General features: G+C 37.8%; 2 protein-coding genes across 2 annotated transcripts; both read right to left on the bottom strand.

Moving 5' to 3' along the window:
* Positions 1-529: 529 nt before the first annotated feature.
* Positions 530-13676, bottom strand: LOC113022031 (plakophilin-1-like). Its single transcript, XM_026167003.2, has 13 exons — positions 12966-13676; positions 10995-11086; positions 9711-10126; positions 9452-9599; positions 8376-8583; positions 6756-6924; positions 4979-5096; positions 4396-4572; positions 2549-2719; positions 2256-2409; positions 1853-2039; positions 1595-1679; positions 530-1243 (listed from the first exon to the last, which is right to left on the bottom strand). The coding sequence occupies exons 1-13, from the start codon at positions 13336-13338 to the stop codon at positions 1169-1171; spliced, it is 2373 nt and encodes a 790-aa protein (XP_026022788.1). The 5' UTR covers positions 13339-13676; the 3' UTR covers positions 530-1168.
* Positions 13677-14745: 1069 nt separating this feature from the next.
* smpd2b (sphingomyelin phosphodiesterase 2b) lies at positions 14746-23257 on the bottom strand. Its single transcript, XM_026167002.2, has 11 exons — positions 23034-23257; positions 20647-20760; positions 20458-20554; positions 19244-19320; positions 18682-18775; positions 17988-18077; positions 17814-17896; positions 17526-17658; positions 16982-17086; positions 16721-16898; positions 14746-16246 (listed from the first exon to the last, which is right to left on the bottom strand). The coding sequence occupies exons 2-11, from the start codon at positions 20694-20696 to the stop codon at positions 15822-15824; spliced, it is 1332 nt and encodes a 443-aa protein (XP_026022787.1). The 5' UTR covers positions 20697-20760; positions 23034-23257; the 3' UTR covers positions 14746-15821.

Below are 23257 nucleotides of genomic sequence, written 5' to 3'. Positions count from 1 at the left end.
ACTTAATAGTTTTATGTGACAGATTCCAGTTAGTTTACTTTTACTTTGCCATCCTGTTTTATTTGTGGCTTTTGACATATGACATCCACATAAGGTTGATGCATTCTCACAGTAATACAAGCTTTTTATTAATGAACACATTCAGACACAAATCTCCAGTGTACAATGAAGTGATTATTTAAAAAAAGGTCAGCTGTGCCAGAAGTCTAAATCTAAATAACACCCACGGACCCAAAATCCCCTCATGGCTGTTCAGTGGATTATGTGGTTTGAAATGTGGACGACCAAAGTTCAAATCTGGTCAACAGTTATATAATAGAGTGAGCGCAACAACAGCTGCAGTGCCTGGATTAATAAAATAAATCATAGGGGTGGAGTAAACAGAATGCGAGAGATGAGTTGCTAATCTGTCCTGAAGCATTTCAAACTGCAGTCAAGGGGTGTGACAAGACATGAATGAGATTGGAAACTTCTTCATGCTGAACCAGTGACCGTGAAAAAGGACTCAGAATTACTCAAAATTCTTGGATTACCTTTGCAGCCAAAAGAATATATTTATTTCAGCTTTATTACCAGTACTGTGTTCAATACAGCTAGCTAATTTCAAAATGGCAATCATACATATGAAATAGATGGACATCCCAACAGCAAAAGTTGTATTTACAAATAGAGATACACATCAAATGTCCTACAGCAGCAATGCTAACAGAATATCATTTATTTTTATTTGGTTATGTTATGCATTGTCAAAATTTTTTACATGTGCATTACATGCTATGACACACATTTTAGTGCAAGATGAAAGCCGAGGCATTGTGTCACTATATATTTATGCAAGCTCACAGTTCCAAAGTGAAGGCTTGGACACAAACTGTATATAAAAACATGACATGACAGCATTAAAAATGAGAAAAGCAAATAAAAGTGTGCACTTTCTGCATTTTCGCTCTTATTGTACTAGACTTTCACCCATATTCCAACAAGGAAACAGAAATTTACATCATATAAAAGATCATGTAGTGATTTGTTCATGGATGCACTATGTGGAGTTTATGGATGAAATGGGAAATGTTGCAACTCTGCTTCTGTGATTTTATGTCCTGTGGGTGTGTAGACACATTGCAGGTGAGTTACTTCACTGAACAACTTTCAGAGGTCTGATAAGCTGTTAATCAACAACCTGAAGTGACCGCTGTACCGCCATGGTGATGTCATTCACAAATAAGGACTTGCTCATCCCTTGCTGCAGGATAAATAGTTAAATATAAATGAGTGTTCTGCATCGGTCAATACACTCGTCTAACAGTAAGTGGTGCATTCAACTCAAACATTTACCTCATTTGCTTTAATGGCAAAGGTAAAAAATGATTTATCTTGACAACAAACATGTGCAAACAAAGTCCCCCAAGTGATTTATAAAACCTGAGCTGCGGGATTCCTCAGCTACATCACTCATGTCTCAGTCGTTTTTAAGCTGGCATTTTAATCCTTCAATCTTTCTACATGTGATTCTCACAAATACCTGAGGGAGGTGTGGAGTCTAAGGTAAGATAATCGGAGGACACACCCAAACATGACAGATCTTAGCACTCACCCGTTTCAGGAAGCTTTGTAAATCTTTGTCTGACCAAAGTTTGCAGAGAAACAGGGCTGACGCTTTGCTGGATTTAGGGAAGTATCTATGAGAGAGGGGAAGGAAGTGTTTAAACTGGATTGAAAGCATGTACATTTTACAAAAACAAATTCCAAACAAATCATAGATATTCCTCACAGCTTAAATAAACCTGTTTGTTTATTTATTTAAGTCATATACAAACCACCAACTTCTCTGCAGTTAAACAAAGAATCTTACATGTTTTTGCTGAGATCGTTCAGGGAGCTTATCAGCTTGTTGTTTAATAAGTTCTTGTTCATCTCGGGATTCCTCATAAACAGGCAGCTGGCAGCCTGGCAGGCCATGGCAAGAGTATCATCAGATTCATTCCCTCCCGTGGTGCCATTGCTGAGGATCACCAGCAGCTCTGGAAGCCCTTTACGACCTTTAATGATAAGATAAACAAAATCCCCTCACTGTTTAACACAAACTAACTTTTGTAAAGCTGCAAAGAATTTTTCAGGATGATAAATTTCACAGTAAAGACTATTCTATTGTTTTAGGATGATAAAATTAAGAGTAAAATGCCTTTTGTTTAGATTTAAAATAAAGTACACAATAAAGGCAAATACAAAGATTTTGAATTAAAACCAATTCTTACTGATGGCACTGTGCAGGACAGGGTTCTTTGTCAAGTTGGCTATTAAATCCACTGTGCTCCTCTGCAGGTTGACTTTTTTTGAATTCAAGAGGGGACTGATAACCTGAAGCCCATTCAGTTTCTGTACAATGGTTTGACCAATTGCCCTGGAAACCTGTGAATACAAGAGCCCATATCAGCCTCTGAACTCAGCAAATGACATGACAGTTGTAGATGCAACCAAAATTAAGTTTAAAAGACAAGTGAAAATTTTATCAGTGTTAGACAGCTATTTGTAACATATTTCTCCTTACGAGGCCTTCCTGTGCAGTGAGACTCTGCAATATTCCACAACAGGCTTCCCGTGTTTCTTCTCGCTGGCTAGAGCCAAGCAAAAACAGGTAACTCTCCAGGGTTTTGGAATGAAACAGCCAGCTTGCCCCAGCAGGTTGTGACTCTTCAATAACTGGGAAGTCAAAATGATACTGGACAAGAAAGAGAGCAAGATCTTTATCTATCTCTGGCCTACTAAATTGTCCTCCATAAATGAGTTGAAAAAGCATTTTTTAATCTCTAAATGCAGGTGATTCTTTTTAAGTAGTGGAGACTCACAGTGTGCATAACAATTTTTGCAGGAACATGAAGTAAATCTGGGCAATTCAGAAAAAAGTGATGGTATTGAATGCAATACGGCAGCGGTCCCCAACCCCCGGGCCTCGGACCGGTACCGGTCCGTGAGTCGTTTGGTACCGGGCTGCAAGAGTTGAGGCTCAGGTGTGAAATGTATGGTTTTCAGGGTTTTTATCGGTTTTCAGCATTATTTTGTTATCGTTTTTATCGTTAACTCGGTTTTCCTGGGTCTTTTCAAGTGTGTTATGAATAAATCGTCTTTTTTTCGGTACCGGTACTAGTTTTATTTTGTTGTATTTATCTGCGACACCTTAAAGGCCGGTCCGTGAAAATATTGACGGGCATAAACCGGTCCGTGGCGCAAAAAAGGTTGGAGACCGCTGCAATACGGTACTACATGTTGAAACCCATCCTGCGTGCTCTCCTTATTAATGTGCCTATTTGGATTTTTTTTTATACAGCACATTTTATCACAGATGATGTCAATGTACTTTAAGTTAAAGGAAAAATCATGAGTAAAAATGCAGAAAAAAAGCCATTTCATCACAGGGTCAAGTACACCACACAACAATTCATCCCTCCACCCCCAAAAATCATGTAGCAACTCTACAAAATGTTTAATACAATTTTGTTTATTGGTAAAAGATTTACTTTAGAGGTCTGTTTGGGTTATAAGCCAACCGTGAAAGAGAAAGTTAGAGATGTACCAAGGGGACACGCCTTTACGAGATTTGAAGACTATTAAAAGATTTCTCAGTCTCTGTTGTGACTATTGGATTAGTCATTTCCGTGCATGTCTAAGAACTGTGGTTTTTTGCTTTTTGAGTAAACATTTTTTTAATAACTATTGAGATGGTGAGATGGAGATATAAACCATTTTCTAAGCATCAGTTTCAGATACACTGAAAAAAACATTGATTTTAAGTAATTTTTCAACTTTACATGTAATTTTGTTGCATGAGTAAAATGTAAAACAATACATTTAATAGAATCTGGTCAAATTAAATTAACTTGATCGGTATGCTATGTGTATTTCTCTTATTGATTAATTATTTGAATAAATAAACCTTTGCGTTTAGTTCTATTCAGGATAAAAAATGTATGTTCTTTAAGTGCTAATATGCTTTAAAAACTGACATACAAACCCAAACTAATTTTGAAGATTCTGTCTCTTAGTTTATTTTGGGGTTTTTTTTTTACAAGGACATGTCAGTTTTGTTTTGAATTAGCTCTAAACGTTTTATCAAATGAGCAACAGACTGAAGTATAAGGTTACAATTATCACAGACATTTAGGAGCCAGATCGGAAAGTTTCCCACTGTCACTGTCAATTTCAAACACTGGAATTATTAATGACTTCTATAATGTTGGCGCAAGTGATAAATCATTTGTCACCCTTCCAGCAGAGGGGAAAGGTAGGAACAACAGGTTCTGTCTAGACTGACAGGTACTTGTAGGCACTTTTTAAACTACTTCTGATAGTTCAAAAGTACTACTTAGGACTTTATTCATTCTAATATGTCTTTCTCACCTCACGTTCTAGTGATTTGCTCCGAGTGCTGAAACAACCGATGGGACTGATATTGTCCTGGCTGTTGCTCCTGTATATGTTTTTACCCAAAGCATTGATCCTGATGAACAGCTCAGGAGCCTCGGCCTCCAGCTGGAATGTCAGATTGTGCAGGATGCACACACAGTTTTCGGCTGACTGATTTCAACAGGGGAAAACATAGAGACGATAACAGTCATACACATGTGCAATGTAAACTAATAAAAAAGATGAATTCAAATGAATTTTTATTGACATAGCACCTAATCAAAACATTTGCGTCAAGGCGCTTTATACTGTAACCCTACAATAATAAACATAGAATAATGGAGACAGATTTTCAATAATTATAATAATTACATCATGAGTTATTATGGAAAATTACTGTAAAATGACAGATGGTTCTTTAAGATCATTTGATTACATAACAAAACAAAAAATAGCACTTTTTGAGAACTTTCTAGGTTCTAAAAACATATGTACAAGCTGAACACAGCAGTTACCCTGCTTTCTCTATAGTATGTTATGCAAAACTTACATATACAATGCTTTTCACACAGTTTACCTCATCATCTTCTTTTCCTGTTTGCACACACTCTTTGATATAAGCGACCAAACAGTCGATCAGACTCCGACATTTTCTCATTGTCTGTCTGTAGCTTTGCTTAGAACTGCTGAGGTTTCTGTTGAAATTAAAACACAAGATACATGCTAATTAGACACCCCAGAGTAAGAAATACTGTTGGCAAACCCATCTACTTTTTAATATTGGTAAAAATGTGAAAGTACAAGCAAAGTATATAAATACTTTACTCAGTCATTGTATGTACTCCACTGTGTTTATCTGTCAGACTAAAGCAGTTACACAAGGCCTCAGAAAAGGTATCAAGAATTCCCTTGAAAGAAATCACATCTAAGAACAATCGAACCTTACCTTAAAAGTAAACAATGTTAATCCTGTACAGTCATTATTAAAACAGAAAATAAACAGCTGCAATGTAGAATAATACAGGAAGTCAGGCAGGTGCTTTAGATTGGAGTCATGTTTTTAGCTGATACCCTATCATACTCTACGTTATTAGATTACAATGTATTACCAACAATTACAACAGACCTCTGAAGACAATCCTTCAAAAGCAGCAACCCCAATGAGTCATTGAGCAACCCTGATAAAGAAGCTAGCTTACCTTAAAAAAACCTCATACATATTTTTTAAACACATGTTCAAATTGACTCAAACAGATTTTTGAGTTAATAAACTACCTTGTGTGCATCCATTATAACAATGGAACAACAATACTCAAGAAGGCTGTAGTGTTTAAATAATGTTCAGTTGTTACTAAGGGGCCAAAGGCGTGCAAAGATGATATCCCAGAAACCCTCAGCAGCCAGAACTGTTCATGCAAGGCAGGCTGGATCTACGTTTTTATGCTGTTTACAGCAAATTCTGACACTACCATTTAAGTGTTGCAGTAGGGATCAAGACAGACCAGAAAACATTTTTTCCAATGTTCTTTTATCCAATTTCAGTGAGTTTGTCTACACAGTAGCCTCAGTTTCTTATCCAACAGGAGTGCAACCTGGTGTGGACTTCTGCTGTTATAGCCCATGTGCTTTAACATTCGATGTACTACGGTTTCAGAGGTGATGTTCTTCAGGCCATGGTTGTATCAAGTGGTTATTTGAGTTTCTGTTGCTTCATTAGCTGAAAGAAGCCAGGGCATTCAACTCTGTTCTGAGCCATCAAGAAGGCTCACTGGATATTTACCCTTTCTTGGACCATTCTCTGTAAATCCTAGAGATGGTTGTGTGAGAAAATTCCAGTAGATCAACAGTTTATGAAATACTCAGACCGGCCCATCTGCCCACAACCATGCCACACTTGAAGTCATTTTTCCTCTCCATTCTGATGCTCAGTTTGAGCTTCAGCAGATCCTGTTAATTGTGTCTACAAACCTGAATGCACTTAGTCGCTGCATGTAACTGGCTGATAGGATATTTATGTTAAGTAGTGGAATAGGTGTACTTAAAAAGGTGCCTGGTCAGTGTATAATCTGTAAATCTCACCTCCATAATGATTATTTAAGACCTCTCACATGTGAAGGAAGCCAACTCTTACACAGTTTTATGCTGCCTTTGGTTTATCACCAACCTTCTCTATCTCATATCATTATAACCCAGTAAAATAAATCAGTAATTAAGGAAAACAATTATAAAAGATTGTTACATAATGCAAACTTTACTGGTTGTTTGATATGTATTCACTGCTCAGAAACACCAAACAGTAAAGGAAAAGCAATGAATTCATTGGTGATGCTCCGCTAGAACACGCTTCTTCTTACCTAAGACATCCTGTGGTGTGAAAAAAGATGTCAGCATCTTTACTGTTCCCATTGAGCTGGTTGGGACCTGTTGTGTAAGGAAGAATTACACGCTCCATTAAAACGGGCAGTGCACTCTTCAACAGCTCTGGCTTCAGATGGTCTACAGAAGACAGATTCCACAGAAGACCTGGAAAGATAAGGAAACATGACCGTTTAGATCAAAATGTCAATCAACACTCAAAAAAAATGAAATTGGGTGGTTGTTACATTTACAAAATTCAAACTTGTAATGTGAACAAAATAATTTCGTGTTTCTGTGGTGAATGTAATTAAATCATGTAGGATCTGCATGAAATCCAGCAACTTAATTTATTCTTGTTGAGATGACATGATACAATCTAGTAAGAGTGGTTAGTTGCCTGTATTCACAAAATTCACAAGCTCACACAAGAGTTCAAACCACAGGAAAATCACTAGGGTTAGAAGAGACAGACAACAATACACACACTATGTATATGCCTTAGCTATTTATTGCGGTTTAACCTGGACAAGGACAAAAACGTAAAGAAAATTCTATATAAAGCCTCGTAATCATAGTTTCCCTATTTTTTTAAGTCTAGATTGACAGCTCGGTGGCACAGTGGTTAGCACTGTTGCCTCGCAGCAAGAAGGTCTTGCAGTGGGTTCTCTCTGGGTACTCTGGTTTCCTGCCACAGTTAAAGTCATGCATAAGTTAGGTTAATTGAAGTTTCTAAAATATCTGTGAACATGAGTGCAAATGGCTGTCTGTATCTCTGTGATAGACTGGCGACCTGTCCAGTACTCTGACTGCCACCCTATCACATCTGGGATAGGCCCCAGCATCACTGTAACCCTGGTAAAGATAAGAGGAGTGCAAGTTATTATAAATCCATTAACATTTTATGTTAACCAGACTCTAGACTTTGTTACACTTTGTTGAACACTCCAAAAAAACAACTCTTTAAATGAACGTAAAATGATTTCCACATTAATAAATGGCTTTCTATCACGATTAAGCATTTTTGTTGCACTAACGTAATTTGCATGGGTTGGATCAACTCAATTAAATTAAGTTGGACTCAACTGTAGTAAAACAGTTGAATCATCATTAATTAATCAAGTTAGTCCAACTCAAGTACATCAAGTTGCAATAACAGAATTGCATAATGCTAAAATAAAGCAATTTAAATACGTGGAAATTCTTTCCATGATTTTTTTATGTTCATTCAAAGAGTTATTTTTTTGAGTGAAATAGTCAATCACTGCCTGTCGCAAAAATATAAAAGAATTCATGCTGATTTTATAGGTTTAGGTTTATATATGTATTTGGCTGTTTTCTCAACTGTTTTACTATTTTACGTGTTATTCAGATGCAATCATAGAGTTAACTGTTCCTTCTTCAACACATTTACAGAATCCTTGTTTAACTGCACCTAAATGAAAGCCGTTTGGGTAGTTTCCTCTGAAAAACAGTAAACATATATAATGTGCCAGAACTTGATGAGTATGTAAACACTGTTATGTAATACTACACACCAGTGGCTCCCTGTCAGACTTGTTTGGTTAGGTGTGTGTCCGTTTGTATAGAGGTGCATATTTCAGTGTGATAATATTTACCTGTCAGTTGTTTCTGTAGCTCTAAAGAGTTTGCATCTTTGAGCAGAGCAGCAGCCTGCGTGATGCCACCGCAGCGCTGTATCTCCTCTTTGTTTTTCTCGTTTTTGAAGGACAAGTTACGAAGAGCAGCTGAGACTGTAGAGGTGACTTGCAAACTGGGACTGTGCAGCAGATTCACCAACGGAGGAATGCCATTAAGCTTTAAGACCTGTGGGAACACATGACTTCAGGTTAAGTGCAGCTTGGAATCATTTTTTTGTTAGAAAGAAAATGATTTTTGTTCAAGGTTCAAGGTTCAAGGTTCTTTATTTGTCACATGCATAGTTATACAAGTATAACACACAGTGAAATGTAGCCTGACACGCTCCTCGACATGTGCAAAAATGGGGGGGGGGGGGGGGGGGGGGGTGTAGAGGAAGAACATTATATATATATATACATACATACAGTATATACACTGGGTGAATGTGCAGTAGTAGCAGCAAGCAGTTGAATTCTGTACATTAATATGAATAGACATCTGACTATTTTACAGGATAGACAATATAAACATATTTAAAATTAAAGGAATTGAAATGTACATTGTGCCTTGGTGATCATTTAGTATTGAATCCATGTGAAGCTTAATATAAAATGATTGCATTATTAAAGACCATAAAGTACATTTTAACAATGGTATAATTTAACGGCTACTCAGCATTTGCTGTAATTGGAAATTGCATTCACTGCTACTACAAATCCAATAAAGCGTCACTGAATAAATTATGACTGAAATCTGAAGGATTTTAAGTTCAACTGGTTTTGGTAATATGCCAGTTGCAATTTTTTAGAGTATCAAATAAAAGATTATTTATATAGCACCACATCACAAAAGTCAGCTGAAGGTGCTTTTTACTGTAACACAAGTGATTCATATTCCATGTATTTCCTTCACCTTTGTCATTTGCCATGTCTCATAAAAGCAATACTGATCCAGGTTACACTTAGGAGGAAATGATAAGCATTCCAACACCACAGCAAGATAAGATAAAAACATATGAACATATTAAGAACATATTAAGAATGAGGTAAGCTACCTCCTCTTTAGCTTTGTCGTCAATGAAAGTGTTGTGCTGGATGTAGGAAGCTCCACAGTGCTGATACGTCTCCTCATCACTGGCTAGATAGTCCACAGCCTCCTTCATAGTAATATCAACTTTATCAATTTTGGCATTTCCATCGGAGCTGTGAAAAAAATATTTAGATATTTGTTTTTTTATTAGCAATTTTGTTTAATCATAACATAAAATTTAAATGTGAAATTCAGGAAATGATAAACTGTATTTTCCGACTCACCCAGAATCCATTTTGCTTTTGAATGAAGGCTCGGTAACGATCAGCTTTGGGGCTTTAACTGTGTCTATTCGGCTGTATATGAACTGATTGTTTGCTTTAGTCTGACCATTTGCAGCATACTGTGGTGGGGGTACCGTGGTCCTCGTTATAAACTGGCTGGTGGCTCTTTGTGACCTGCTGGCACCAGTCTTCATGGTTTGGATTCTCTTTGATGGGCCCGAACGCGATGGTACAGTGCGCTGATGTAATACCAGATTGGGCTCGCTGCGGCTGCTGTTGCTCTGACCGGCTCCCATAGGCCCAACAGGGGCATAGTGACTCTTATATTGATAGGCAGAAGATACTGTGTATCTGTTCGCACTGGATCCCTGGGAGATGTTGGCTTTTTGCTGGGTACTGTTTTTCTCATAGCTGAGCTGCAGAGCCACAAAAAAGATACATGTGTTTGCAATCAAATATATCACTGTGTCACGAAGACTTATTTTACCAGCACTGAGACTCGCATGGAGCAAATCAAACTGTGAAAGAACATTTTGGTTTGCAACCCTGTGGTGTAATGCCTGGCAAGCTGTTAAATAGATTTTTGTGGGAAGAGCCTCTGGAAGGATCTGAAAACAATTTTTGTGTCTTCACATTTTCTATTCAAACCTTATATTTACAAAGATAGATAGCTACATCTATACATATACATAAAAGAAATAAAATAATAAAATAATGATAAATCAGTACTTCCCAAAGATAGCAATGCAGGTAAGATTTTAGAAGGTTTGGGTGTTGAGCAAAAATTACCCCACAAGACTTGTCTCTAAAAATATTCTGACTCTGGAATGATTCCAAAAATACACGTAAACAAAAATAAGGAAACAAGATTAAACTTGATGTGCGATTTTGAATCCAACCCTCAAAGGGTTAATGATTGACCATTGTTACACAATTTCGTTCTCAGCAAGTCCCACAATGTGTCTCAGTGGAATATTTCATTCACCCACTATCTGATGGTTGATTTAAGAATTCCTTTATTTTTTTAAAATATAAATAAATTTTTGATAATAGTGCCACTAATTAAACAACGAAAACAATAATAATAATACTAATAAAAGAAGATGATATAATGTATGTGGTATTTTTTTTAAATTTAATACAGTCTAAAATAAGGCTCTAATATAAATAATGTCTTTTGGTAGTTTTTTGCCACAATTCCGAAAATGTCAGGAAGCATTCCTAAATGTCACAAAATATTTGTGTTTACAAATAGTGAAAAAAAAAAGATATTCATAATCTTACACTTCTAGAGTAGCCATTCTTGAGAAGCATAATTCCATTTGTGCTCTGCGGTGATCTCGGAATTTCTTCAAACACAGAGTCATACGAAGGGCCTGAGGAGAAATGTAGACATTCTTAAGCTGTAAAACAGTACAATAATCACCTGATTTATGATCACTAATTTACAGCATTTGCCTTTAGCAAAATAAGTTAAGCTTCTTGTTTCCTGTCAGCATATCTGATGTAGTGTTTATGCATAAATTTACCGTGCTGATAGAAAAAAGAAGGAAATGAAATAAAAGTTAGACAACACTTCAGCCTAGTAGAAAGCAGTGGCCTTAAGTGGGAGCATAAATATATCAGCGTCTATAAGGGTTCTTGTCTTTAAACATGTAACGGTCACACTGGAACTCTCATTTTATGAATCCATTAAATTCTGTGAGAAAGTAACACTACACATGTGACATCCACTAACTTTTGGTTTCTTCCTGAAAGAAAGCTTCACCGCGCGCTCTCTTTTAACTCTATTACGCCTTTCCTCATAACACCCACATAACTGATTGCACTCTGTTAGTTAGTTAGGCTGCTGAACAAGTGTCCATTTGTTTACTGACCTTTATGTGCACACTCTGCAGACTGTGTTGTGCTGGACTTGCTTGCTGACATTACTCAAATTATTTCTGAAGTGCATCCTATTGTAGCTCTGTAAGGTCAGTTTTGCAGTATTTGCGGTTCATAACAATCTTACGTTTGTCTTTAAAGCTATACAGGCTTCTATTGTCATTTCTATTGCACCGATACTCTGAATCCCCAGTTTGTGAATTGTATTTAGGTTATGTAGCGTCTCTTATAAAAATCCAATCTTTGTTAAATGTTATATTGTGAATAAATATTATTTCCTCCCCACACTTTTTATAGTAAATGAACATTTGTCATACTTCCTGTGGTATAGTAAAGCTGAGCTATGTCAAAAACAACATCTATAATAACTTAAATAATTTGCACCTATCTTTCTTATTTCAAAATATTTCTTATATTTCAAACACAGGTATGTGATTTGCTTGTGTTGTTTCTTTTTTTGTAGTAGCAGTAGATATGATTTAAAAGTACACAGATCAGAGGTGACATTAATATTTCTTTGCAGTTTATGCTGTACATTCAGTTGCACAACCAGTACATTTTGTTAACAAAAAAGCCTAAATTATGTTTAAATGCCTTCTCAGTACTACTGGGGGGAAAACAGGATGAAAACAAGAATACTGAAGCCTTTAAGCAATTTATCAGTTATTAAAAAAAAAATTATATCCTGATGCAAGGGGTCTCCTCTCCTGACCTGACGATGCACCCATGGAACACAAGGGCTCAATGATCAGATGAATAAGCATGAATATGCAACAAATCAAATGCTATCTTAATTCAAAGCTGACGTTGAGCTGATGTCGAGTACTCTCCAGCACAATCAAACACTATGCATCAGGTAATCTTTCAGAAAAATATTAGAATCCAGAGACTTGGAGAACCAATAGCAAGGCATTCTAAGACTGATTCTCTTGTTATAACCATAACAAAAAGTCCTTTTTTTCATTTTGCTTTGATGCATTGTATTATTCAGCTTGAGCTACAGTTTCTCTGTAATTAAAAACAGAATATTATCAACAAAAACATCTACAAATGATTATCATATTAATATGAAGTTTTGGTTTATGTTGGCTTCATATTCGAACATAAAAAGTTATGAATTTCGTCTTGAGGGACTAAGGAGAGATGGTTTTGTGTTCTGTATAGACCTTAAACGGCGAAACCCAAACGAGGGAAACACGTTTCTTGAATGGCTTTCTATACGCTAGCCTTTGAGTCCTGAAGAAGACGACAGGGTCAACGTTTTTAACTGCTTTCTTTCACTTTCAGGCTCACAATCTCCAAGATCTCCTCCTTGATACTCCTAAGCGTCCAAAGCTGTATCTGTGCTCTGGGTGTCGTGGCTGATCTTACTTGTTGGAGACAAAGAAGTAGATCCACTCCTGCTGCTGGTGCTGGACTTCGACTTTGTCCGCTTCATACTTTGAACTTGCTCCAGGACACGTTGCTGTGCGCTTCGGTTCTGGTTAACCGACGGCATCGCAAGTGACGTGTCGTCCACATTCCCGATGGAAATGACAGATTTAAACGGGTTTCCTTTCGACATTTTTCTAAATGTCCCGACGGCTCCGCGGGAGATAAGTGAAATTCGACAGCCGCCGAACGTGCAGTCTGAAGAAAGCGCACCTTGCCCTGCCCTGCGCAATAAACCGCGCCCATACGGACACAATAGGACAACAGGACCGCCGTAGCGTGACACTTTTACTTTTTTCTGTTGTTTTAACATATACGTATAAGAAACAGTCTGGCAAAGAACATAACATAGGCGCGTTTAAAGTACTGGAAAATAATAACAGTGAAGCAGTCTATTTGTCATCGAATATTTCTACTTTATGTAACTTCGTTGTAGTTGCAGTTATGCTGCAAGTAATTATTCACCTAGAAATGAATGCCAGGTTTAGTTTTTGTTTAACCAAAGTCTATGACAACGAGAGAAAATACTAGATTTAAAGCACACATTTCAGCAAAGTGAACTTGTATACACACACACACACACTGTTTGAACTGAAAAGGTCAATAGACACTCACTCAAAAGATATCTGCTTAAAAACAATCACAGGAGTAAAAACTGATTGAATAACTGAGTGATTAAATGTTGTGTTGTTTGTGTCATGGAAACAAGACTTTTGTTGCCAACTAAAGTCAAGCAAATAAGGAGAAGGAAAAAGAAAGTGTTGAGTGAGGTTAACCCATGTTTAGACCTGTTCACACGCTCTTTTTCCTCCTCCTTGAGCACAGAGAAAGCCGGAAAAGGCTGCAATTTCTACAGCATGCTGCAAAAGAAATAAAAGTATTAAACAAAACAGTTGACTTTGTTGACTTATATTGTGTGCAATATGTCCCATAACAGGATAATATAACTTGACTAATAATAACTCACAAGAAAAAAGCACAACTGGTAAGGTGCTACTTACTTGTTTGCTAAAATTTACAATACAAGTTCCTTTTGCACAACAAAAGTCTGTAAATAGCCTTTTGAGACTATCATTTACATTACCAGTATCCTTTTTCCATTTTACAAACGCCAGGCTATCACTTTGTTGGAGCGAAAATTTCAAACCAGTTCTGATGAGTTGTATACCTATATCATTTATGGAAGGTTATTAATTAGATTTTGGAAAGTGCAACAGAATAACTTCCAAACATACAGTTTTAATCAAAGTTGCACAGGTGTACAACACCTTACATGTCAGCGCGTCTTAAACATTTGCCATATTTGTGTTTCGAGTTTGAAACTTCTACCTTGTGTGCAGTTAATGTATTATTCATATTTGCAGGGGGGGGGGGGGAGGAGAGCATTTGAATGCACCACACCCATGTCTGAGCTTGTCTTCTGTGCATGCTAAAGGTGTGAGCTGGCATCTAATCTATCATGTTAGGTTGTCGGCTTCTTATGTTCTCACTGGCTTTGTTGTTTTCACAGCCGTTGTCTGATATATTTATTATTGTGAAGGCTGTTTTTTTTTTTAAATCAATGACATACTTAGAGAAAGACCTGTTCTGATACTGTACTGTACTTTGACTGCTCTCTAGTGGTGAATATGTGAATCTCAGGGAATACAAACTACAGTTTGAAATGTCAGACGCCATCTCCTGACGACTTGACAGGTCTACATAGAGCCACAGCAGTTCATAAGCATGTGCATAAAGTCTTTATTATTGCTTTCATGATCATGCCCATCACAGTTTCCAGTTGGAATGAACATCAAGTATCTGAAATTCTATAAATCATAATGAACTTAAGAACTGCGGAGTGCTTCTTCTTCACTGAGGTGAAAGTAAACGTTCAAACTCTTGAGTTACAACATGGTATTTTAGCAATGTAACATATTAAGCAATCTCCTAGCAAAACTATAGGGAAGTGGTTCACCAGGTTAATCAACAAAGTGCACTGCACACTAACTGATGTATTCTGTTTTTATTTTCTACGGTATATTGTGCTTTGTAAAAATGTGACCAAAAGAGGTCAAGGTCAAGAGCAGAACATTTTCAGTATTTTCAATCTATACTTGAACATATGAGAGGAGTGTAGATTGTCTTTAAGATTAAGACACTATAAACAGAGAGCATGACAAATGATACATGCATACAGACTTGGTTCCTTTATCTACAGTACAAAGGATCCTGACGAGTGCTGTTGTAGAGGAAAAATATTACTGACTGAAACGTAAACTTCCTACATGTGGAGTGTCTGTGTCTTCTATTGCAATGGAAACCACAGAGCTACTTTCTTCATGTATTTAACACATTAAAGACCCGGTCAAACTCAACCTGGAACCATAATCTCTGTGCAGTTGATTATTAAACTCAAAAAAGGGAAGCATTAAATTAAAAACAGAAAAAAATGGTCCCGGTGAATCTACTGGTGGGTGGAATGCAAATCGGACCTGAGGCTAAAAAACACAAATGGTCAGACTTAATGACCTTCAGCATAACAGCACAGAAGCATTACAGTACATTTGTATATTCTAGGTACATCAAGTGAAATCTAGGTGTAATAAAAGCCTACAGATCTCTATATAAAAGTATATAATGTCAATGCATGTGCCCTGCACTACTTTCAGAGAAGCATTTCAATTATGATTGATTCTGCAATATGAATATAAATCTCCAAAACTAAAATATTCAGGGGAGCAAAGCTCCTCACATGTTCACTATAAAAGTGACTTCAAAGTCGCCTTTACCACTTTGACATTCTTGGCCTCTGCATTACTCCTCTGGCTCAAAGGCACTGGGCTCCTGAACCTCTGGGGGCCTTCCTGAGGGATTATGAAGTTGAGCTAGACAAAAGCCCTTAAGCTTCTCTTGCAGACTACCTATACCCAGCCTCATCTGGTCTTCAGCCCCCTGAAGTGATTTCAGCTCCATTGTGTAAAAGATGTACAACATGGAGGTGGTCAGCAGAATGGCAAAGCACAGCACAGCCAGCAGGTAGAAGGAGGTACGAGGGAAAGGCTGTTCTGCTCCCAGAGCTAAGTAGGGCACCGCGGCGATGACCAGCTCCAGGAACAGCAGAGCCAGCCCCATCACTCCAGTGCGTGCTGCTGTGTAGCGCATCCTCTCAGCACAGTGCAAGCCCACTTTGACTTCAGTGCGGGCCTCAGTCACAATGTCAACCAGTTCAGCCAGTTTCCCTAAGTCCATGAAAGAGAGACAAGAGAAAGAGTGGAGCCTTTATACCAGTACAAAGCTGGAGAGCAAAGCACTGCAGAAAGTGTTGAAGAGTCAAGCTCTATACTGGACAGGATTATTGTTACAACAGAACATTAAATATTCACTGTGCTCCATGTTATTTAACCCACTGTTCCTGGCACAATTTAACCATGGATGAAATTACAACATGTGGCCTGGAATAGTCCTTTTGGAAGAGCAGCCAGAAAACAAAACAAAACACCAGCATATACTTAAAGCTGGCAATACAGCCTGGCTACAGAGCTTCACTAGGGCTGTTATTTCTTTTTCTTTCTTGTCTGACAGATTAAAATTGCTCTGATAGGTAAAAGTGGAGGAATCAAAATGGATTTTCCATTGAATAATTTATACCAAAGTAATTGGACAATCAATCACCTTTACACGAAACAACCTGCTGGCATGGAGTGTGCAGATACCTGTAGTAGAGTCCTTATTCTTCAATTTTCTGTCACTTCCTGTTTCAGCCGGAGTGTGCGGCTCCAGCCTCAGTTCAGCAGTGAGAGCTTCATGGTCGGAGTATGGGAAAGGATGGTTGGGAACGGAGCCTTTGGTAGTGGACATGGAATCACAATGGACGTCGGCTTTTGAAGAACCCTGGGAATAACAAGAGGGCAATCATGCTTTAGCAGTTACATGGCTTTATAAAAATCATCAGATGACATGCTGCTTTCACTCACCTTAAATAGTATGTAGTCGATTCGAATCCCCTTCTCAAAAGGTACAAGCTCCTTTTTACTAATAAAAGGGTTGTCTGCTATAAGAGTCATACCATTCTCACATCCCTGCAAGAAAAAAAAAAAAACTTGCTTAAATTCAATTTACATAAAACCAAAGTGTAACAGAAAGCTGCTTCTACTTTTACAACCCTGGCATTTCTTGAATAATACCATTTTACTTTGCAGCTCAGACCTTAAGATATGAGACCACAATGACACAGTAGCAAAGCTACTTTTGAGCCAATCTGTTGTGTGCAGCTCTAAGAACCACAATGAATAGCCAAGACTTTATGGTCCAACTTCCTATTGCATCAAAATAAATGTGTTAGAGCCTGCATAACTGCATGCATGGCAACTCTATGACTGCCACTGTGCCTCGTATTTCAACTTGAAGTGATGTAAATTTAAATGCACTAAAATCTGCAAGGATCTACATAAATAAAAACAGGTACTTGATTTCATTACTGCACTCACTGTTTGAATACAGATTAATACTTCTACATACATCAAATTTAGCTGTTTCTAAATAAGAGTCTTGCAGTCCAGTGTAAGCCCTCAGTAGTCTGTTCCCAAGGTCCTGAGGGTGCATGTTGAGGTCACCACCAACAATGACCACATCTGCACCAGCAGAGGTGTGGCTAAGAAGCACAGGAAAAAAACAAACAAACAAACAAACAAACAAACATGTTAGTCATTGTATTCTACAAACTAGATAAATGTTACTTGTAATATTACTTCAAACATTTTAGTAAATATGTAAACAAATATAAAGAAACAAGCAAAGGCACACTACCGAATGAACTGCTGCAGCTCCCAGGCCTGAACCACTCTGTGAGGTAGATAAGAGTCCTTCTCTCGGGAGTACTCTGCATGCAGCTAAAATCAGTACACAAGGACAACAGCACATTGATCAATAATAGAAAATCATGTACAGTTAGGGCTGAAAACTGCTGTTATGAAACCTTACATGAGTGACATAGACATTTGCAGTCAGGCTGCCGAGGTTTAGGATAGCCATGCCAACAGCTTTACCACCAAACCAGTCTCCATGGTGAGCCTAATTAACAAGGAAAATAACAACTGCGAATAAACAGTGAAAACGAAGGGTGATATGAGGAGTACAGATAATTTTGCATGAAGCCAATGCAGGGGAAAAAAAGTTGACACTAATACTGTCGTGCTATTAGGGTTTTGCCAAAAAATTGAATTCTTTGTTACATATACTTAACTACAATCCTAAAAAAAACCCAGCTATTTTTAGTTTGGTATTTACCTAAAATTTGTTGCTCCTGGTTCTGCCGCATGTTTTATTTATTTCTTAAAGTTGTGCATTCTCACATAGAGTAATAGCAAAAGAAAAACAACTAAAATTACTGCTAAAAAAACCTATTTTCGAAGTATGTGAATACAGTAATTAAAATGAGCTACTCCCCTAATGTCTACTCAAAAAGTCTGTTCACAAATTTATACATCAATGACAATTTCACAATATATTTAATACAGTTAAAGCCTTTTAGCATAAACAAGTAATTTTACTATTGTTGACGCAGTGTTTTACTTTGGTGAATTTTAAAGGTGCAACTCTTACAGAAGATTTTTTATTTGTTGATAAACACGAGTACAAGATACTGTTTTCTCCATCTCCAGCTCTCCAGACTTACCATGTAAGGATAACCATTCAGTGAGTAGCGATAAAGAAATGTGTCGCGGATTCTGTGTTTGGAGAAAATGGCCAGTCCACTGCCTATGACGCCACTGCAAAAGAAACATGTGACAAAAAGTTATAAATAATGACTCATATACTTGGTTTCCATGTAGTTCGACAGTAGCTTAGTCTAAGTACAAATCGGTAGTATCTGCAACAGATGTGAGAACTTATCTATTAGAGTTGACATTTTTGTGAGCTACAGAGGGGATTAGAAAGGTAGAACCTTAGCTTAATCACGGTCTTGTTCTTTGGTATGGAGGTCAAGGAAGAATTAAGGAGAAAAAGTTAACCCTCGATAGTTTCAGTGACCCACCCACCCACCCACCCACCCACACCCACACACACACACACACACCCACACACACACACACACACACTTTACAGAGATAAAGACATTATGGCCTTTTGAAGATATGACCAATCACGACCTTTAGTCTCAGACTGAGATGTTCAAGGTTAAAAATTAGGGAAACTATTTCACAGTGAGCTTTTGTGTGAGACGGCAGAAACATTACCTTCTGAAGTAATGAGAGTGAGGGTGACAAGAAGCAAGTTTCTTTTTCAAGAAGAGATAGTCTTTCTCACTCCACACCTGTAAAAACATTTGCATGTCACTCAGAAAGTTGAATACCACACATTATTACGAGTATTTACCCATGTCTAATTTTAATTTATAACTTATGGTCAAATTACTTTCATTGCACTGCAGCCTACAATTTGTTAGGGACTGTTTGTAATTTTAAATCAGTCCAGATGAGACTGAAGTGTAGACTTTAACCATGGCAAGTTGAGGCATGTTCCCTTTTTGATTCACAACAAATGAAGCAGGAATTGAGTCCAAGCATTGAAATTTAAATCTTGTATGTTTTCATTGGCCTCTTGTATGTTGTTAATGCAAGTGAAGGAGGGTGAAACCAAAACAAACCAATGGGTGGGACAGCAAAACATACAGGTGTAGCAAAATCAACAATATGATATCATTTTAAAAAGAAAGAATACACTGGCCAGCTCAGCAGTACCAAAACAAGTCTTGAGGAGGCAGAGGTATCATTATCAAGGTCATGAATAGAAACTAGCTGTACAACAAGCTATTGTTGATTACACAAGATTAGAGAAAGACCAGATTAGACTTTGTCAGAAAATGTCTACAGGAGCCGGCATAATTCTGGAAAAGATTCTTTGGACAGATGAACCCAAGAGTAACTTGTGCCATGATGACTGGAAGTCAAAAGTATGGAGAAGGAAAGGAACAGCTCATGATCCAAAACATAGAATATCTTCTGTCAAACAAGGTGGAGGCAATGCTGTGGCATTTATGGCTGCCAGTGTTTGATAACGTGACTGCTAAAAGAATTAGCACTCTGAATTCTAAGGTTTATAGGGTTGTATTCTGCTCAGATTCAGACAAAAGCTGTTAAACTGATCACAAATGATGCTGCAAAAGCAAACAAGAGTTTCTGAGGCAAAGAAATGAGATATTCTTCAACAGCCCAGTCAGTCCGAGGCGGTGCCTCTGAAAATGGGAGACTATGTATAAAAATAGGTGTAATTCCTGTACATCAATCACATATTGAATATTTTATTTAAAATCCACTGTGGCGGTGTACAGATGAGAAATTTTTAAAAAAAAACATGTAGTTTCCCAACACATGTATGGCCTGCAGAGTCTCTGTTTTTATCAGAACAGTGAGTCTGCAATCAACCGTTTTGTAAGCTGGCTTCCACCTACCTCTTGCAGTAACACAATATCATGCTGTTCCTTATACAACATTTCACCAATCATGGCATAGCGCTGTGGACAGTATTTGCTTAGATATCGGATCCCCCTGCAAAAATAAAGCGCATGGAGCATGACTTATTTTTTAATGGGTGTATCACAGCAATGCATTAAGAATCTCCACAAACCACAGCCACTGACCAGCAGTTCAGAGAGAAGACCCGCACTCTGACAGAGTCCATGTTAGACATGTTGGCGTATCAGTGAAGCTTCAAATCAGGAATGTCGGCTCACGTGAGGTGACTAGGATGGATCCTAAAGTGTCACATAAGAACAGTTGTTAGATACTGCCTGAGCTTCACTGCCAATGTAGTTAGCTGAACATCTGGGTGTGCTAATACACCCTATAAATACACAGGCAATAAGGAAAAAAATCTGGATAAGAAGGGGATATGCACATATCCAAATAACACAGAAATAAAGGTTGAAGTGACAAAAATTAAAATTAATAAAAAAAACTGCTTGGTAAGCACAAAATGTGAAAACGCAGCACACTGCAGCCTGACTGGCAGCTGACACGTTCAGCAAAATTGTTACTGACAACAGTGTAAACAGTTTGAACAGTTCATGTGAAATGCTCAACTGGCTGTGTAATATTACATATTGATAAAATGTGCAGATGTGTTTTTGCAGCTGTGTATTATTTATTTTTTTATATTGTAGATACATATTCTTTCTTCCTGCACTATCATCCATCTGTAGGCTAAAGACAAATTTATAATATAGGGCAAAACACATGATTAAAAGCTGACCTAGGCAGAACTTACTATGTCACATGTTAGGCAAATTTTGCAGTTTATTTTCCTTTTTCTTTTTAAAGGAGACAAAGTTGGAGTACAACTTGCCTGCCGATTGCTGACATAGCTAGAGAGAAAAGGGGAAAGCAGCAACGCAGTGAAAGAATCAAAGGGTCAGAAGCATCATTGCTTTAGCCCACACAAAACATGATAGTAGAAGCTTATAAACTGCCTGGCCAAAAAAAAGTCGCCACCTGGATTTAACTAAGCAAATAGGTAAGAGCCTCCAATTGGACAATTACAGCATGGGCGATTAACTTTCAGCTGGCAACAAGTTATTTAACCCCAACTGGTGCAAGGAGTTGCTTCTTATTTCATAAACAACCATGTCGAAAGACATCTCGTGGTCGTGGAAAAGACGTTAGTGTGTTTGAGAAGGGTCAAATCATTTGCATGCATCAAGCAGAGTAAACGTCTAAGAAGATCGCAGAAACTACTAAAATTGGGTTAAGAACTGTCCAATGCATTATTAAAAAGTGGAAGGATAGTGGGAACCTATCATCTTCGAGGAAGAAATGTGGTCGGAAAAAAATCCTGAATGATCGTAATTGGTGATCACTTAAATATCTGGTGAATTCAAATGGAAGAAAAACTATAGTAGAACTCAGGGCTAGGTTTAATAGTGAAAGCAAGATCATTTTCACACGCACTTCAATTTTCTAGGAAACATAAAGATTCTGACTCTGGAGCAATGGAAGAAGGTCATGTGGTCTGATGAGTCCAGATTTACCCTGTTCCGGAGCGAGGGGCGTATCAGGGTAAGAAGAGAGGTAGATGAAGTGATGCACTTATCATGCCTAGTGCCTACTGTACAAGCGTATGGGGGCAGTGCTATGATCTGGGGTTGCTGCAGTTGGTCAGGTCTAGGTTCAGCGAAAGTATATGCTCCACGAATGAGGCCAGCTGAGTACCTTGCTATACTGAATAACCAGGTTATTCCATCAATGGGTTTTTTTCTTCCCTGATGAAGCGGGCATATTCCAGGATTCATCAGGCTCAAATTGTGAAAAAATGGTTCTGGGAGCATGAGACATCATTTTGACAAAAGGATTCACCACCACAGAATCCTGACCTTAACCCCACTGAGAATTAATGAAAAAAAAAAATGCAACACTGGATGGAAATAAATATTTTGACATTGCAGAAGCTTATCAAAACAATGCCACAGGGTGCCTAATCAAAGCTAAAGGCGGTCCAACGAAATATTAGACTGTGACCTTTTTTTTGGTGGCCAAGCAGTGTAGCATAAATAAAATATACAATGTCCTTGATATTTAAAGACTAGCATTAGAAAAAAGGTTGAACAAGGAAGAGGGCAGGGGGTTCTACACCAACCACAACAGCTTAAGTGTTTCTATTAAAACTCAAATGTGCCCAAATCATTCAAAGTCTGTTTAATGCAGAATCAGTGAAGAAATGCAGGTTGTTCTCAGTGTTATGGCAGGAAAAGCAGATAATATTCCCGGAACACTCAAGAAGATAACATTTTAGATACCTCGGTACTTCCACTGCTACACTAGGAATGCTTCATTAGTGGAAATTTGATACTATGTAGTATAAAAGTCAAAGTGTTAATCGCTGGTAGGTAAGCGTAGTTAACTAGTGAGTGTAAATAACTGCTAGTAAGTTCCAGATATCCGTTTAGCTAGTCTGTAGAAGTGAAGCTGGGTCTAGTTTCCGTTAGCCTGTTGCCGGTTTTTATATTATGATTTATTAATTGGTTTAACTCACCTCGAGTCTGTTGACGTTAGCTGAAGTTAACTGGGCCGTTCATGCAGAGATGCGTCGTAAATTTATACAAAACACTTCCTGCTGCCGTACTAGCTCACTATCACTGTTACCCTAAGTAATAATAATGAAGACAGCACATTGTCTGTCGGTCGGCATCTCACGAAGTGAACAGACTTTAATGGCATTCAACGTTTTACATTGCTGCGTGGGTTTCCTGTCTATGT

The sequence above is a fragment of the Astatotilapia calliptera genome, chromosome 5, assembly GCF_964374335.1.
Source record: "Astatotilapia calliptera chromosome 5, fAstCal68.1, whole genome shotgun sequence".
In the NCBI taxonomy this organism is placed as follows: Eukaryota; Metazoa; Chordata; class Actinopteri; order Cichliformes; family Cichlidae; genus Astatotilapia; species Astatotilapia calliptera.
Note: the sequence above shows the minus strand (reverse complement) of the source record. Positions and strands in the feature narration are given on the sequence as shown.

Bases quoted from the DNA above. Each gene is read 5' to 3' on its own strand.
- smpd2b (XM_026167002.2), bottom strand. From the start codon at position 20,696: ATGTCTAACATGGACTCTGTCAGAGTGCGGGTCTTCTCTCTGAACTGC. The intron at 19,321-20,457 runs GTAGGTGGAAGC...ATGTTTTTACAG, and splicing joins ATATTGTGTTACTGCAAGAG to GTGTGGAGTGAGAAAGACTA. The intron at 17,659-17,813 runs GTAGTGTGCCTT...TGTGCTTCTTAG, and splicing joins GAGCTGCAGCAGTTCATTCG to CCACACCTCTGCTGGTGCAG.
- LOC113022031 (XM_026167003.2), bottom strand. From the start codon at position 13,338: ATGTTAAAACAACAGAAAAAAGTAAAAGTGTCACGCTACGGCGGTCCT. The intron at 10,127-10,994 runs GTAAGATTATGA...GTGGCTCTGCAG, and splicing joins AGAATGGCTACTCTAGAAGT to CTCAGCTATGAGAAAAACAG. The intron at 8,584-9,451 runs GTAGCTTACCTC...GTGTTCCCACAG, and splicing joins ACGACAAAGCTAAAGAGGAG to GTCTTAAAGCTTAATGGCAT.